This window comes from Dinoponera quadriceps, unplaced genomic scaffold (assembly GCF_001313825.1).
Source record: "Dinoponera quadriceps isolate SergipeBrazil2010 unplaced genomic scaffold, ASM131382v1 scaffold1573, whole genome shotgun sequence".
Lineage (NCBI taxonomy): Eukaryota > Metazoa > Arthropoda > Insecta > Hymenoptera > Formicidae > Dinoponera > Dinoponera quadriceps.
In genome coordinates, this window is record NW_014556062.1 from 508,676 (window position 1) to 523,458 (window position 14,783).

Below are 14,783 nucleotides of genomic sequence, written 5' to 3' on the forward strand. Positions count from 1 at the left end.
TCGCTGGACATTCCCTCGCGTCGATCGGTAAAAATATTCCCGGACCACCGTGCCTCGGTGAAGAGACTTCCGGTCGCTCGACCGTCGCTCCGACTAATCCGCGCGAAACACGGTGGATTTTCTCTCGTGTGCCCGGTCCATGTCAATGACGGCGTGACGTCGACACGAGACGTTCTACCCGCGGCCGTCCTATGACCTCGCCATGAAACCGTTCTTCGACCATGGACCCACGGACAGCGTTTCGAACGCGTCCTCGGGAGGGTAGCTCTCCAGCCATCTTAATCCAGACCTTTGGCTTCGTTGTGGCGACCGCGGTAATCAAGGATAGCGCGGCTATCGTCGTGATCGCAGGGCCCAGCTGGCAGCCCCGGCAATTCGGTCGTTCCCGCGATTCAGGGAGGGAAAGAGAACGGCTCGACCAGCGGAGGTAAGTATGGGGGAGGTCTTTAAACCTGCGTCAACAGAGTCAACTGGGCGCCGTTCTTGATCAGATCCTTATCCCGCTGCGCCGGGTCCCTGGGCTCGCTGCTGACCGTGATGTTGGATCGCGACGTCATGGTCACGGTGGTGGTGGAGGTCTTGCTGATGAGCAGCCCTCTCTCCGCGTCCTCGTCCTCGAGCTCCAGCCTGGACTGGCCGGACGTGACGATCCGGCTCGGCTGCAGCCTGTCGACGTTGCCCGCCTTGTTCCTGCGCGGGAACACGCTGTTCTCGATGTGCAGCGCCGCGTTCACGTCCTTACCGGCGGCGCAGGTGCACGCCTTGAGGAAGCTCTTCTTGAAGTTGTCGCTGAGGAAGGCGTAGAGAATCGGATTCATCGCGCTGTTGCTGTAACTTAGGAAGCCGGCCAGCAGGAAGCTGGTGATGCTGATGCTGCTCTGGCATTGCTTGGGCGGTGTGTAGATCAGCGCTACCTGGGTGACCCAGTAGGGCAGCCAACAGAACACGTAGACGGTGATGACCGTCAGCACCAGCTTGGTGACTTTCCGGTGCGAGCGTTTCTTCTCCTTCGACTTGTTCTTCGGCCCGACCGTCCGTAGCTTCCTGATCACCAGGAAGTAGAAGTTCAGTATGAGTATCAGCGGCACGGCGAAGCCGAGGATGAAGGTGTAGAGGATGAAGGTGGTCTGGCCGCCGTGATTGTCCGGCCAGTAAATGTTACAGCTGACCACGCCCTCCAGGGACTCCATCGCGTTCGCGTAGAGGAACACGGGCACCATGAAGAGCGCGCTGGTCGCCCAGGCGCTCAGGGACACCACTCTGGAGATGAAGGGCGTGCGTATCTTCGGCGACGAGATCGGGTGGCACACCGCGACGTAACGGTCGGCGCTCATGATGAAGAGGAAGATGCTGCTGGTGAACTGGTTGATGCTCGTCGTGATCATGTACACCTTGCACATGATCTTGCCGAAGATCCAGCTGCGCAGGCTGATGGTCGTCACCAGGAACGGTATGCCGATCAGGAAGCACTCGTCCGCGATCGCGAGGTTCACGATGTACATATTCGTCACCGTCTGCATCTTCGAGAAGCGCAGCACCACGTAGATGACCAGGGTGTTGCCGAGCAGGCCGACCACGCAGACGATGGAGTAGAGCACCTGATTGACCAGCGCGATGATCGGCAGGTTGGCCTCGCAGTTCGGCGATATCATCGAGTGGTTGTGCGTGAGGTTTTCGAAGAGATCGATCATATCCATCGTTGCGTTCATCATCGTGCGGCGGCGATTCTACGCGCGAGTCTTCGCGGGGAACGACGAGTGTCTCTCGCTCCCCGGTGCGAGCGATGATGAGAACCGCTCCGATGAGCGCGCACACAGCAGCACACACGCACACACACATACGCGCGCGCGCGCAATTCGAGTCTTCGAAGTAACTTTTCCGCCTTCCCTCGAGCCTTTATACGAAATAATCCAATTAACCGTAGTGTCGGCTTCGTGTTCTATTAGAGACGGGATTACAAGTATCTTCTTCGTATTCTCGCGGGGAATAACGTAGACACCGACGTAACTAAAGTTTGTTCCGTTGACGGGGGTAACATACGTGACGCTGACGTCATTCTGCCAATCGCCCGTCGCGTGCACAGTCCGAAGATCATTAGATCCGTGCGAACCGCCGGCGAGCTCCCCCTCCCCTCCCCCCTGCTCCTCCGCCACGCTTGTTTTACCGGCGGGGTCGTTCGTCAACTTCGGGAGCGGAATCTGAAACACGGAGAAACAACGGGAAAGTTGGCAAAAATACGCTCTGCATGCGGGGACCGATATCGCCGAGAGAGGAATACGCAACGCGGCGGGGAATATCGCGAGTTCGGCAAGTTTTATCATAACCGCGAGTTTCCCATTCATTTGCAGATCAAATCGCCGTACCGCTCGGAACGGGAACGAATGTTCATCGTTACGCCCCTCGAGTCAATGCGGACTCGATCGGAAACAACGATTTTTCGCTGCGGAACTACGTCGAGATATTGGGTCCGCGAAAATCTGGGCTGTACGCTGGAAGAAAAAGTGCTATATTCAAGTAAACCGTTGCTAAGGAATATTGCAGTAATTATTTTACTTTAGGTATTTGCAGCGGGAAATGAGCTTTTTTCAGAATCCGTTGAAACTTGCATTAAATACAGATTTAAATATGGTTGTAGTTATTGGCGTAATTAGAAAATTGACTATGTGGAGACTGACAAATTCGCAACTAAAAACGACACTTTTTATACGCACTCCTTGAGGTTAATATTCGATCTTTAATTTCGATTTTTAATTTCTCCCAAACCACATTCAGGATTTTAATAGAAAACTATTATTCGATTTATATATCACTCTCTATTGTATTTTTCTATTATTACGTGTATATATTTTCCTTAATTTCGTTCGAAATGAACTTTTATTACTTTCATAGTTAAATAAAGTTATAGGAAAGTATTTTTTAATAAATAATAAACTTATGTAAGAGCCTTTTAAAATATCGCCACGGAAAATCCGGCACTCCACGATACAACTAATTTAAATAAATATTACATGAATATAGCAAATTGAAAGCGAAAAAATACTACATTCAAGTAATTACTTAATCTAAGTAAAATAATCAATACTCCATAACAAATATTTACTTGAATGTAGCATTTTTTTCTTCCCGTGTGCGAATTCATCCGGCGAAAATATCCCGGTTATATTTTTACCGTATCAAGCACAGCGTTGAATAACGACACCGGTTTGAATTCCCTAACTCGCTGTCGCAAATTTTGCTCTTGTCCGTCGCGGGAAAAGCTCGAAACTGATATTCAAGCCGCGTGTAGGAGTTAATTTCACATTTATGTCCGATCTCGGACGTAATTTCCGCAATCGGAAGCGAGTGATTCGAAACGGTGCACATCACACGGTACCATTTCGTCGCTCTATGGGGAATGCAACGGTACTGCTGCGGCTGCGATGTATAGCAGTACCGCTGCCGGCGACGTGATAATTTTCCCGGCACCGCTGCAGGTGGAAATAATCTTGCTTGTGGGAGCCGTCGCGTATTCCGACAATGGCTTGGGAATTTTGTTGACGGGTCAAGAGTAGCACTGAGAAATGAGAGACCGTGAGTGAGAGAGAAAGAGAGAGAGAGGGAGGGGAGGGAGAGGGAAAGAGAGGAGAAAGGGAGATTGGAAGGTACCTTTGTGTCGTGTCTCGTGTTGACCTGCGAAAGCCCCAACTCGAAAGCTGCAGCCGGTGCAAGGTTTCTGGCGAACCGCAAGCTTCTCTTCATATACAGGGTGAGAGATACGGCGGTAAGCCGGACAAACGGTTCTCGAGTTCGGCGAGACTTGGCGCTCGACAGATACAGATAGAGTACGGGGCGTTGGGACATGAAACGATGAGAGCTCAACGGGTGATAAACGCTTCCTGTTTACCGGGGCAATAATGAAGTGTTGTCCGCAGAACGAAAGGATCAACACGTGTTACGGACGACCGAGGCTAGTTACCGGCTCGGTTAGCGCCTCGGGGTGAAATTAGACGGACACCCGCACGTATTGTTCGCTCGAGGTGCTCATGTGTGCTTTTTGACAAGCACAGAGAATAATCCGTAGCGGTATTAGCATCGTTCAGCTATCTGTCGGATCTTCGCGTCGTTCGTTCGCGTGAATTCATTCGGGATTCATTTAAATAGACGAGAATTTGGACGAAAAAAAAAAAAAGTATCGTCGGCAGGAGCCGCCAATTTGAGCGAAATTTCCCGATTCACATGCGGGATCACGTTTCGTAGACGCGATATTTAATTCAACAGATGTTACATATTTAACTTGAAAGCTTCAATATTTAACATGGAAGTTTGCCATAAGCGTAACTCTCATAATACAACGCGAGGGAGGGGGTGGGGGGGGGTGGAAGAAAAGGAGATACGTTGAATTGTGCCATTAATTCTCTTTTAAGTTTCAGTGGGATATTACTTAATTTATGTCGCCGTTAAACTGTCGGGCGAGTTCCCTGCGAATCGCTCGCTTGGGAAGGAGAAAGAGCAAGCCTCCGAATCGTCCCTAATGGCGCCCGTCCGAAGTAACTCTCGTGTGAGACGAAAGTTTCCCGTATCGTACAAACAGCATGTAAACTCTCACGCAAATAGGATATTTTATTTTGAAAGTGGAGCATGCACGTGCGCGGGCGCGGCATAGCGATCGGAGGAAAACTCCGCGGCGCGATTCGTCCGATTCGACGCGTATAAATCCGAACTACTCTCCCCGAGAGCGGCTACGCTACGTGGACAACCGATGTTTATGAGTCCGCGAAACTCTCGAATGTTCCCGTTACCGCGGCTCGACGGCACCGATCCGCCATGAAAACATTATTTCCCGATCGAATAAAACGTCCTCCCACGATCATCCACCCTTGGCGAGACGGCAAAGTGCAGCTGATCGCAACGGGCGTAATAACTCGTCTGCACACAGATCGCAGTGAAATCCCTTCTTCAACGCGGAGCAACGAATACGAGAAAAGAAAGGCGGGCGACCAAACGGAAGCTCGCTGCATCGAAAGAACGGTCTCGACTCTTTTTTGCACTCTAATGAGTCTCGATCGATGCGCCATTAAGCGGCATTAGCATGTGTATCGGGCAAAGTGCTTCCACGCTGTTCTTTCCCGTGCGGGCAGACGTTCGCTGGGATTTCCTTCGTTTTTCAGCAGCATCCCAGTTTCGTTCCATTAGCGTGAAGAGCTCGAATTCTTTCGGGGAAATAGGAGGAGGACTTCCCTTCGTTCTGCGACGCACGGCGTCCGGATCGTCAAGAATGCAAACGCGTTTGCCGACACGTGTCACTTTCATCCGAACGACCGTCGATACGCGGTTAATCGAACGGCCCTGTGTGTGTTCTGTTTATGTGACTCTCCAAATAGTTAAACATCATTAAATTAGTGAAATTTATCCTGCAATAAATTACCATTTAATATGAAATTAATTAACGTTATGCGACGCAATACGACGGGAGGTTATTTTTTCCCACCGCGTGTACGCGTTATTTATACCCATGTTTACACAAACTTAATAATTAAATTTATTTACATGAAATATATGATGTATGACCTACATCGCGCAGCGCACCCAATACGAGACGTATTGCCAATTGCATTCCTGTTTTGCCGGGCGTAATCCGTAGCGCGCTCGCCTCATCAGAAATTCGAGAATTCAATAATAAAGAGTTATCAGCGCAAAGCTCGCACGTGCAACCTGTAACGCATCCTTGCACACACGCACACGCACACACACACATGCGCACATTATTGAGTCGACATGAATTTGACAGGAGCGTAATATACTGTTAGATACAACGTCCAACTTTGATCGTTTCCATCAACGGGATCAAATCAATTACGGATGAATAAATAGCCCAAATTATCTCTTTCGATAATTCAACTTACGTGAGACGCAAAGCGGCCCCGGATTCTCCTCGTTTCATAAAAGCACGCTTGATACATGGTTCGTGCAAAATAATCGCATCGTTCATTCATGTAAATTTATTGTCAAAATAATTTCGCGAAGATAAACCGTTGAAGTTTCTGCGCGATAGAATTTTGCGCGCATTACTTTCCGTTAGTGGAAATTCCGTCAAGTTTTCGTTGAGAAAAAAGGGCGAGAGAAAGAGAGAGAGAGAGAGAGAGAGAGAGAGAGAGACAGGGAAGGAGAGGGAGCAAAGAATATCTCGCGCCTTGAGTAAAGTGAGCGTGAAAGCAATCAAAGCTCCTATACGATTGTAATGGTAATCTGCATATTTGTGAGGAGTTCGCGAAACGCATTTGCTTTTCAGATATTGGGAGATTGCGAAATTTGTCTTCTTCCAATTTTCCGTGCGGATCGACAAGTCGGTGTCTCGGGCGGCACCGAAAATGGAATCCGGGGAACATCCGGTTAATGCAGTCATCGCGCGGGCGATGAATATTTCATGCATGTGACCGCCGTCCGGTGCGCATTATTAAGAATGCAGATATCTCCATGAAATCTCGTTTTATTGACTCGCGGCGGCACAATGGAGCCCGAGAGCGGATAACTTTTTAATTTGAATCTCGAATTTCGATTAAAGTTTCCTTAATCACGGCGCTCTGCCCCGCTTTTTTCATAATAGAAAAAACTTGCGCACACACACCGGCGATCGAAGATGGGAACGGGAACAGCGCTGATTGATTTTCTCTTTCTTTTTTTCAGGTCTCCGGCCGATAATGAAACGGGAGTATTTGTGTGTTACACATTGTTTACGGGCGATTTTTGTCAATCGCATTTCAGTCACGCGCATAACTTTGTCTCTTTAAAAAGTGTATCGTTAATTTTCACCCGCCGACGATATTCTCGAAAATTGAACGATGTGAATTTTTAATCTCAAACATCGACGAACGCGCGGGAGAGGTGGAATTTCGGCCGAGAGAAATTACGGTCTTTGTAAATTACGAGCGGAAGCGATGCTGACACTCATAATTAATTTTTTTCAAGAAATACCTACATTCACCCGAGATCGCTTATATACTGAAAACAAGAATTTGGCACCAATTACCAAACATTTAGTGAAATAGTCCATATAATTTGGTTACTGTAATCGAATCATTTAGTTGAAACTATTTCACGAAATATTTAGTGGATGTTACCAAATTCTTTTTCAGTGTAGACTAAATCTCAGTATATTATTTTGTTCTACTTGATAAGAGTCGGGCCGAGAATTGTAAACGAAAGAGAATACCGAGGTCGCGTTTCAGCAACTATTTACGCCCGCTAACTAACGGCAGACATAATGAAGGTACTTCATAAAGCACGACGATGAAGCAGCGATGTTGGTATCAATTTCGCAGTGACGCTACATAAGCAGCAGTCCATCGTGATACGTAATCAATGCCTGCGAAGCTGCTCCGTGTGAAAATTGAACGCAAGATCGATATCACTCAACACTTCGGTCGACACGCGACTACACGACGTAATTAGACACACTCGCACACCCGACAGCTTCCACTGTAAATAATCCGCCGAGTTTCGAAGCGCTATTAATCCAGGTAACAGCGGTTCTCGTTAATAACAATTAAAACGGCGTTCTTTCTCCGAACTCGCGTGAAACTCGCATGAAACTAGCGTGTCACAACGAAATCAAATAATATTCAAATAATGACATCCCGTTACACACGAATTCATATTACGCAGACTGTAACGCAGACTGCAGACGCATTCGCGCGTTGCTCGACTGTATTTCGTTATTATTTCAATTTTTCAAAAATCACAATCGCGGTCCGTTTTTCACACGCGTTCATTTATCCATCCTTCCGAGAATATTTTTATCTTGTATTTTCGGCCGACGATATATACATGTGGGGGAACTCCTGATCTTTATTTTGAAATCATTTTCTTCGATAGATGGTATTAATGCTCTCCGGTAAATTTTTACCATTAGTGATTTTTTTTCAGCCAGGCCGCTATTTTCAATCAGTTCTCGGCGTTCAAATTCTCCTTAGGGCAGATCGAGACAAATTGGATTACGGAAAGAATCGGATCAATATAAGAGACAGTTCCCATTGATGTTTTGTTCAAAACGAGCTGTTTTATCGTGCCAGTTACCTCTGTACGCTTCTTCTGTACTCATTTGAAACAAAACGTTAACGACAACTGTCTTTAAAGCTTATATTGATCCGATTCGGTCTACCGTATACACCGGCACTCATCGTTAAATACGTCGTTCTCTAGCAGAAGCAAAACAATAAATGAGACTCTCTGTCTGACAATGCGTCGTAAAGAAAGAGCCCTTCTATCTACTCGTTCGAAAGTTTTCGATATATTAAACGATGTAACAACTCCGGCTTTCAAACAGAAGTTTGTCCGGTCTTATTAGACAGACGGTCTTATTAGACAGACTGTATTTTTGTTTCATGAAAATTAATTAAACCTATTTTATTTTAATTTAACGTATCTTTTGACGTCATCAAGCAAAGGAAAGTCATCGTGAGATCTAACTTCTTTAAGATTTTTAGATCACAAACTACAGAAAATCTAGCGCGGAAGATTGAAATATCTTTATACGATAGTAAGATTATTATGCGTACAGAACGCGTACAAAACTTCACATCTATTCTATCTTACCGAGTTATGATAAAATGAAGTTAAAGAGTTTTTGGAAAAAGGTTTTTCATATCATTTTTTTATTTCATTTTGGCCTGAATTTGATTATACAACGTCAAAGTTTAATTAGTGCTGATTACAAAAAAAAGTCTTAATAAATATCTCAATTAAGATTCTTCCGTTTTTGCTAAGCCTTTCTTTTAGCATCTCCGTTTTTATCCTACATTTCACTATTCGCGTCATATTCTAGAACGTATCGTTGGCGATTCTCCACTGCGGACGGTCAAACGTTCGGCGTAATATCGCCATCTCGTAATCACCGCTATCACGGATCACTGCTATCGATTCCCGTCTCCCTCCACCCCCTCTCATACCCTGTATTGTGCGCGATATGTTATTTTTTTCAGCCAGGCCGCTATTTTCAACCAGTTATTTAACGCACGTGTGAGAATTATGATCGTAAGACTGCTACGGGGGGTACATAAAAGCTGCAAATTGCTTTTAGCCGCCGCCGCTCTCACGCCCGCGATGTGCGAGCGCGGTATTACTCTTGTTAAAACGACATCGCGCGCGGCCGATGGTTCGGGAAATATAAAATAAAAAAAGCGACTCGATAACGCGTCGTCGGGCAGAAGCGCCGGCAGACCGGCCGGCGGATTTAACGGCCGCGCGGATTCGTATTCGGTTAGGTGTCGCGAGTCTCAAATATTTGTTCAGTTTCGCGCGGCGCACGGTAAACACTTCTCCTACGGTTATTCCCGTGGACATTTACGGAAAATGAACAGGAGCAAATTGGGAAGAGGCTAGAAATAACACGTAAGAGCGACCAGAATATCGGGGATAGCGAAGGGAAACAAGGGAGATAGGGAAATAGAAAAAGGAAAACAGAGAGAGAGAGAGAGAGAAAAGTGGGAGCGGTGGGATAAATTAATTACCCTCCTTACCCGGACATGGCGGGCACTAAAAGGAGGAACTCGATCAACCGAATGCACAGGATGTCTCGTCGTCGTCGTCGGTACTTAGGTACACGATCCTTGAGGCGATCGAGTGGACAGACGGAGTACCTCGTGGGCGACATAAATTTTCGTACTACAATTAGTCGTAAACACGAAAGCCCTTATGAGATCAACACGAAGATGCGCGTATCGATGACGACGATGAGAACGACGAGGGAATTATTAGGTTGGTGTAAGGGATTTGTCACTTTACCATCAAATTCTCGCAGGAAATTTGGATAGGGGAGAGTTGCCCAAATCCCCCGCCAGTTGCTCAAATCGTACTTCTCATTGCTTTTTCCGTAATTGTTGAATACAAGCGCGCTCTAATAGATATATTGTAGATATATTGAACAAATGAGCAATGAAAAAATATAATCAAAATTGTTTGCTGAACGAATTGCATTATTTTCCGTGTGATATAAACATTTAACTATATTTAGTAACTCGAATATTTCGAGAGCTGATTAACCCTTTGCACTCCAGCCTAGTAATGCATAGAGGCTATTAGTTCCAAGTACATACCTATGATGTAGAAGAAAAATAGAATCGTTTCAATAAAACAAAATTTTTATTTCTTAGCTATTTTATAACAAAACATATTCTAACTTATATTATAAAAGAAAAACACAAATTTTAGGACTTAAAATTTCTTAAAGTGCCGAGGCAGCAAAACAACCATGTCGCCGCTACGGCGACAGCGGAGTGCAAAGGGTTAATATTTTTCAGCGATTAAGGTATCGTTTTAACCAGAATTTCAGGCTGCACATTTTGATATATATATCATGACTCATTTCTATTATATATTTTAAAAATACTTTATGTTGTACGATTTTGGCAACTCTATTAAGAAAAAAATAGCAAGTCTTCATTAAATGTCGAAAAAAATATCGAATCGTTGGTAAATTTTATTCGTAAAGTTATCAATTCTTTGATTTCATTTTATCTTACAAGTACGATGCACCAACCTAGTGCTTCGACGCGATGAACTCTGCGGGAAGAAGAAAGATACGAATCCAGACGTGGGATTATTGATCGTTTATTATGTCGTCGATCGATACTGGCCAACGATAACGCGCGCATTTGACGTACGGATATTCGAGCGTTCAAACATTTACGTGGTGAATTTTTGAACGACTATCGGAAAATTGATCAAACTGTCGTAACGCGGATATCGTCGTGTATGGTTTCAAGATGTATCTTCTGGAGATTAGACGTGTCGGCCATATGACGGTATGCGCGACGCGCACACCGTCACAGTTATAATCCGTTTGCGGTTTTATTGCGACTGCTCGCACGTTAATTCTGTCATTTGTCAGACATTATTAACGAATTACTCTAAACAGCGCACGTTAGTAAGTGATTAATATGCAATTTCACGTATAAATATGTATACATATGTACGCGCGCACAATCGCTTTTCATATTACTGCGTTATGCGCTGAACTAGCGCGAATTTAACGCGCGAGAGATATATAACGTTGGCAGATTAATAATATTGGCTGTTCAAGTCTTCCGTTACATTGGTTAATATCCATCATCACACCTCCCTGCAATCGCGCTTTAAACGAAAACGCGCACGGGTGTTTAATGCGTAACCCAATTTGCAGCGCCACGTTTTGCACACAGTTGACGCGGCCGGGAACGGACGGAGCTGGCGCGTGGCAAAATTTTCCCAAAATTGCAAGATGTCCCGTGTGTGTTTACGGCGAACTCCACGGCTGATATGATAATGCACGCTGCGCTAACGAGATTCATTCGAGACACGTCGCGCAATGAATCGCCGACAAGCGCGGGCAATCAAGCCGTCGCATCTATCAGGATAAAATGCAGACGTACGGAATAAAGCGGGATTAATGATCTTCTCGTACGGCGAACGAACGAACCTAGGCTCCGTGAAGCTCTAAGAGAAACAAACAACAAGCGACAAACAACGTTGAATTAATCACGTGGATTATCAAATTAGCCGCTATCGGTCACTGCATCGGTCCAGGTTACTTTCTGCCGTTTCTTTCGAGCGCATCCGAATCGGAATTTCGATTCTACATTAAAGTAGTCGCAATGCAAAACGAGCTTTTAAGAATTCGTTGAAACTTGCATTATATATAGATTTAAATACGACATAATTATTGGCGCTTTTATAAGTAGATTCGTAACTAAAGATGACACTTTTTACAAAGTTCATAACTTATAATAACTCGAAATACATATACACATATTTAAACACTTATATATCTCTTTCCATTATCTGTGAATCTTTATTAGATTAACTAATGCATGAAAATAGCATTAATAAGAAAGATTTTGATCTTTAAATACGAATATTAAAAAACTTTCAACATAGAATATATGTACATATATTGAATATATACTTACATTTTGTGTTTAAAGTTTAAATATTCGCTATTTAAAGGCCAAAACAACAGAAATGTTCTGAGTTAAAAACATGTCCATGCTCGATGCATCGATGCTTTTACTTTATGGCATCCCTTTAATTCTACAAATTTCGTTGGACTCGAAGGGCCAAAGAGAATTCCTTCTAGAGTAGAACCCCTTCTTTTCAAAGTCAATTCAATACGGAAGAAGTTTGACATTTGGCAAGCATTTATTGCATCAAAGTAGGACTATATAGCTTGTATAATGTCGTTTGACGACTGTAATTCGACGGAACTTGTGAAGTTAATATAAAATTTTTACCCAAATTTCCACTCGGGTAAGTGCGATGATTATTAACGAATATATTAATTTCAAATTAATGACTAATTTCAACACGATATATCTTATTAATCTCTGACGTAGTTCGGCAAAAACACGCGTGATTCATTAACGCGAGCTCGATTCGTCGCGTTTTTCTCTGAAACGACATGGCGAGGAAAAGTAATTTCACGAAATATTTTACAGAGAAATTTCCCGCCAATGGAAGTTTCAGTAACGCGTTCACATTTCACATGTATTCCGCCGAGAACACCTTGCGAAAGGGGCCACCTGCTTTTACTTTGCTGCCACTTACATGTTTACGCGTGCGAGGGCTAAAACTGAGCACGTGTCAAAATTGCCGGGAATCTCACATGTTACAAAGTAACCGAAATAAACCGCGTTGAAGCTCCGTTTATCTGCGAAGAAAAAGTTACACGTGGCGTTTAAGTATCGAAACGACTCGACGCAAGTTTACTTTTGCCTCGTCCAAACTTTCCTCTTGTTTGTATTTTGTCACTTCTCTCAAACTTCTTTCTTTTACATAAATTCGTCTAAATTTGCTCCTTTAGATTGTACGGTAGTTTTGTACCTGTTCGTGGAGAATACAGTTAAACTTTGATTAATCGTCGCAAATTTTATTCTATCGTCTCTCTCTCTCTCCCTCTCTCTCTTTCTTACTGTGTACGAGTTAAAACCTCTCGCGTGATATCGAGACCGACATTTTGAGGGTTCTAGATAATTAAAATGTTAGGTAGCTTTCCAGCAAACTCTCATGTAATAGAGTAGGATGGAATTACTTGTTATGATAAGTTGTTACATAATGCTTTTGTCCATTTAATGCGGTACTTCGAGCTTAGAACGCGGGTCTTATTACACTCCACCGTAGTACACGCTACCGTCGATATACTGTGATACGGCTTATGATTCGCGGCTCGTTATATCAAACATTATAAACAGTCGTATAAAAGCAAATCCGTTAGAAGCCGAAACAGCGCAAAACTGCTCGTTAATTAAGCCGGAGTTAATTAAATTTTACCTCTCGATTTATCTCGTTGCACAGCTGAAGAATCGCAATCCGAGGCATTTTGTGTTGTGCTTCGCCAGAAAAATTTCCTCTCAGAAATTTGGAATAATTAAGAAATTATACAGAGCGAGGAGTAATCTCGTAAAATGCAAAGTTACAAATTGCTGTGAGAGTAAAATTTCGGATAAAGCAAGACAAAGGTTCGGTGTCTCACCCCTCTCGATCAGATTACTCGAAGAACCCGGTGTTATCAGGTAATTACGGAAAAATACGGTTTGTTGTAGAGGGGAAAAGAGAAAGAGAGAGAGAGAGAGAGAGGGAAAGCGAGACAGATAGGTGGAGAGGAGGACCGAAATAAACTGAGAGGGAAAGAGACGCTTACTTCAAGCTTATTAAATTCCAAGATACCCTCTCCCGCCACTCGTTCGCCGTTGTTTCCTACGCTTTTATGTCTTCCGCGCTATATTACCCCTTTAAACGCCCACTTAGCTCGCTTCTATGTCTCAGCTGTGCATTTCCCCGAGAAATGCAGGCGTGTGTCGCTTCCTTGAATTGCGGATTCACCACGAAGAATATCCGAGAAACGATTTAATTAATTCCGGGATGCCTCGGCCCTAAGGGATGAAATGGATTGGGACGAACTGCGGGAAGACGACGAGAGGATAAATGTGAGGGTGGCAACGGAAAGAAATTTTCCTGTGGATATCGCGGCGTGGCCACTGCCGCGCAATCCGCGCACCACCACAGATCCTTTCTTAACGTAGTTATCCGGGGAGAAGCTGGTTCATAACACAGCTTGGGACAAAAGCGTCACATCGGGAAACGGCGGATTTTTAGGCGACGGACTCGCAAAGCCCAGTCAGGCCGGCAGACCGGTGAGATTTTACATCGTGAAATAATAGAGGAAGCGCGGATACTACGGAATACTCGAAAGCTTTTTCAAGATACATCGAAATATATTAAAGATAACTGAAAATAGAACTTATCGCTCAGTTGTAATGCCAAGTGTTTTTTTTTTTTTTTTTATAACGTGTTCCTAACGGATTTCGTTTATCTATGTTTAATGTTATATTAAAATCTTTGTAAGTAGATCTTCGAAAGGTAGTGCGGAATGGGTGAAACAGAATACTGTATTTATCTTGCGAAAATGTAATTTCCTCGTATTTCGATAAATAGTCTACAATTCCACTGTTATTCACTAAGTTGCGAACACTTAACAGGCTTAGAAATCGTGGTATTCCGTATTACCGGCGCTTCTTCTGACCGCGACAGAGCACGAATTGTTACTTACCAAAACAGGATTCGCGTGAAAATCACGAACGGAAATCAGTACACTTTATTTTCAAAAGTTCAAAGGTTTTCTTAAAAACGAAAAAATATGCTTCGTACACGTACACCGCGTTAGTTTTACAATCGGCGAGTCTTACGACTGTCTGTTCGCGCGGTAATACGTAGAAGCGAGGCCGTCAGCGGGTGGCATTTCGTGAAGAGAGATCGATAGGAAAAGTCGGGGGGGG

General features: G+C 44.3%; 1 protein-coding gene across 1 annotated transcript in view; it reads right to left on the reverse strand.

The window, feature by feature from the left end:
- Positions 1-411: 411 nt before the first annotated feature.
- Positions 412-14,783, reverse strand: part of LOC106746571 (somatostatin receptor type 2-like) — a 98,140-nt gene continuing 83,768 nt past the window's right edge. The window contains exon 3 of the mRNA XM_014623300.1: positions 412-2,198. Within this exon, the coding sequence (XP_014478786.1) occupies positions 447-1,712 (1,266 nt within the window). The 5' untranslated portion in view covers positions 1,713-2,198 and the 3' untranslated portion in view covers positions 412-446. The remainder of the gene's footprint in view (positions 2,199-14,783) is intronic.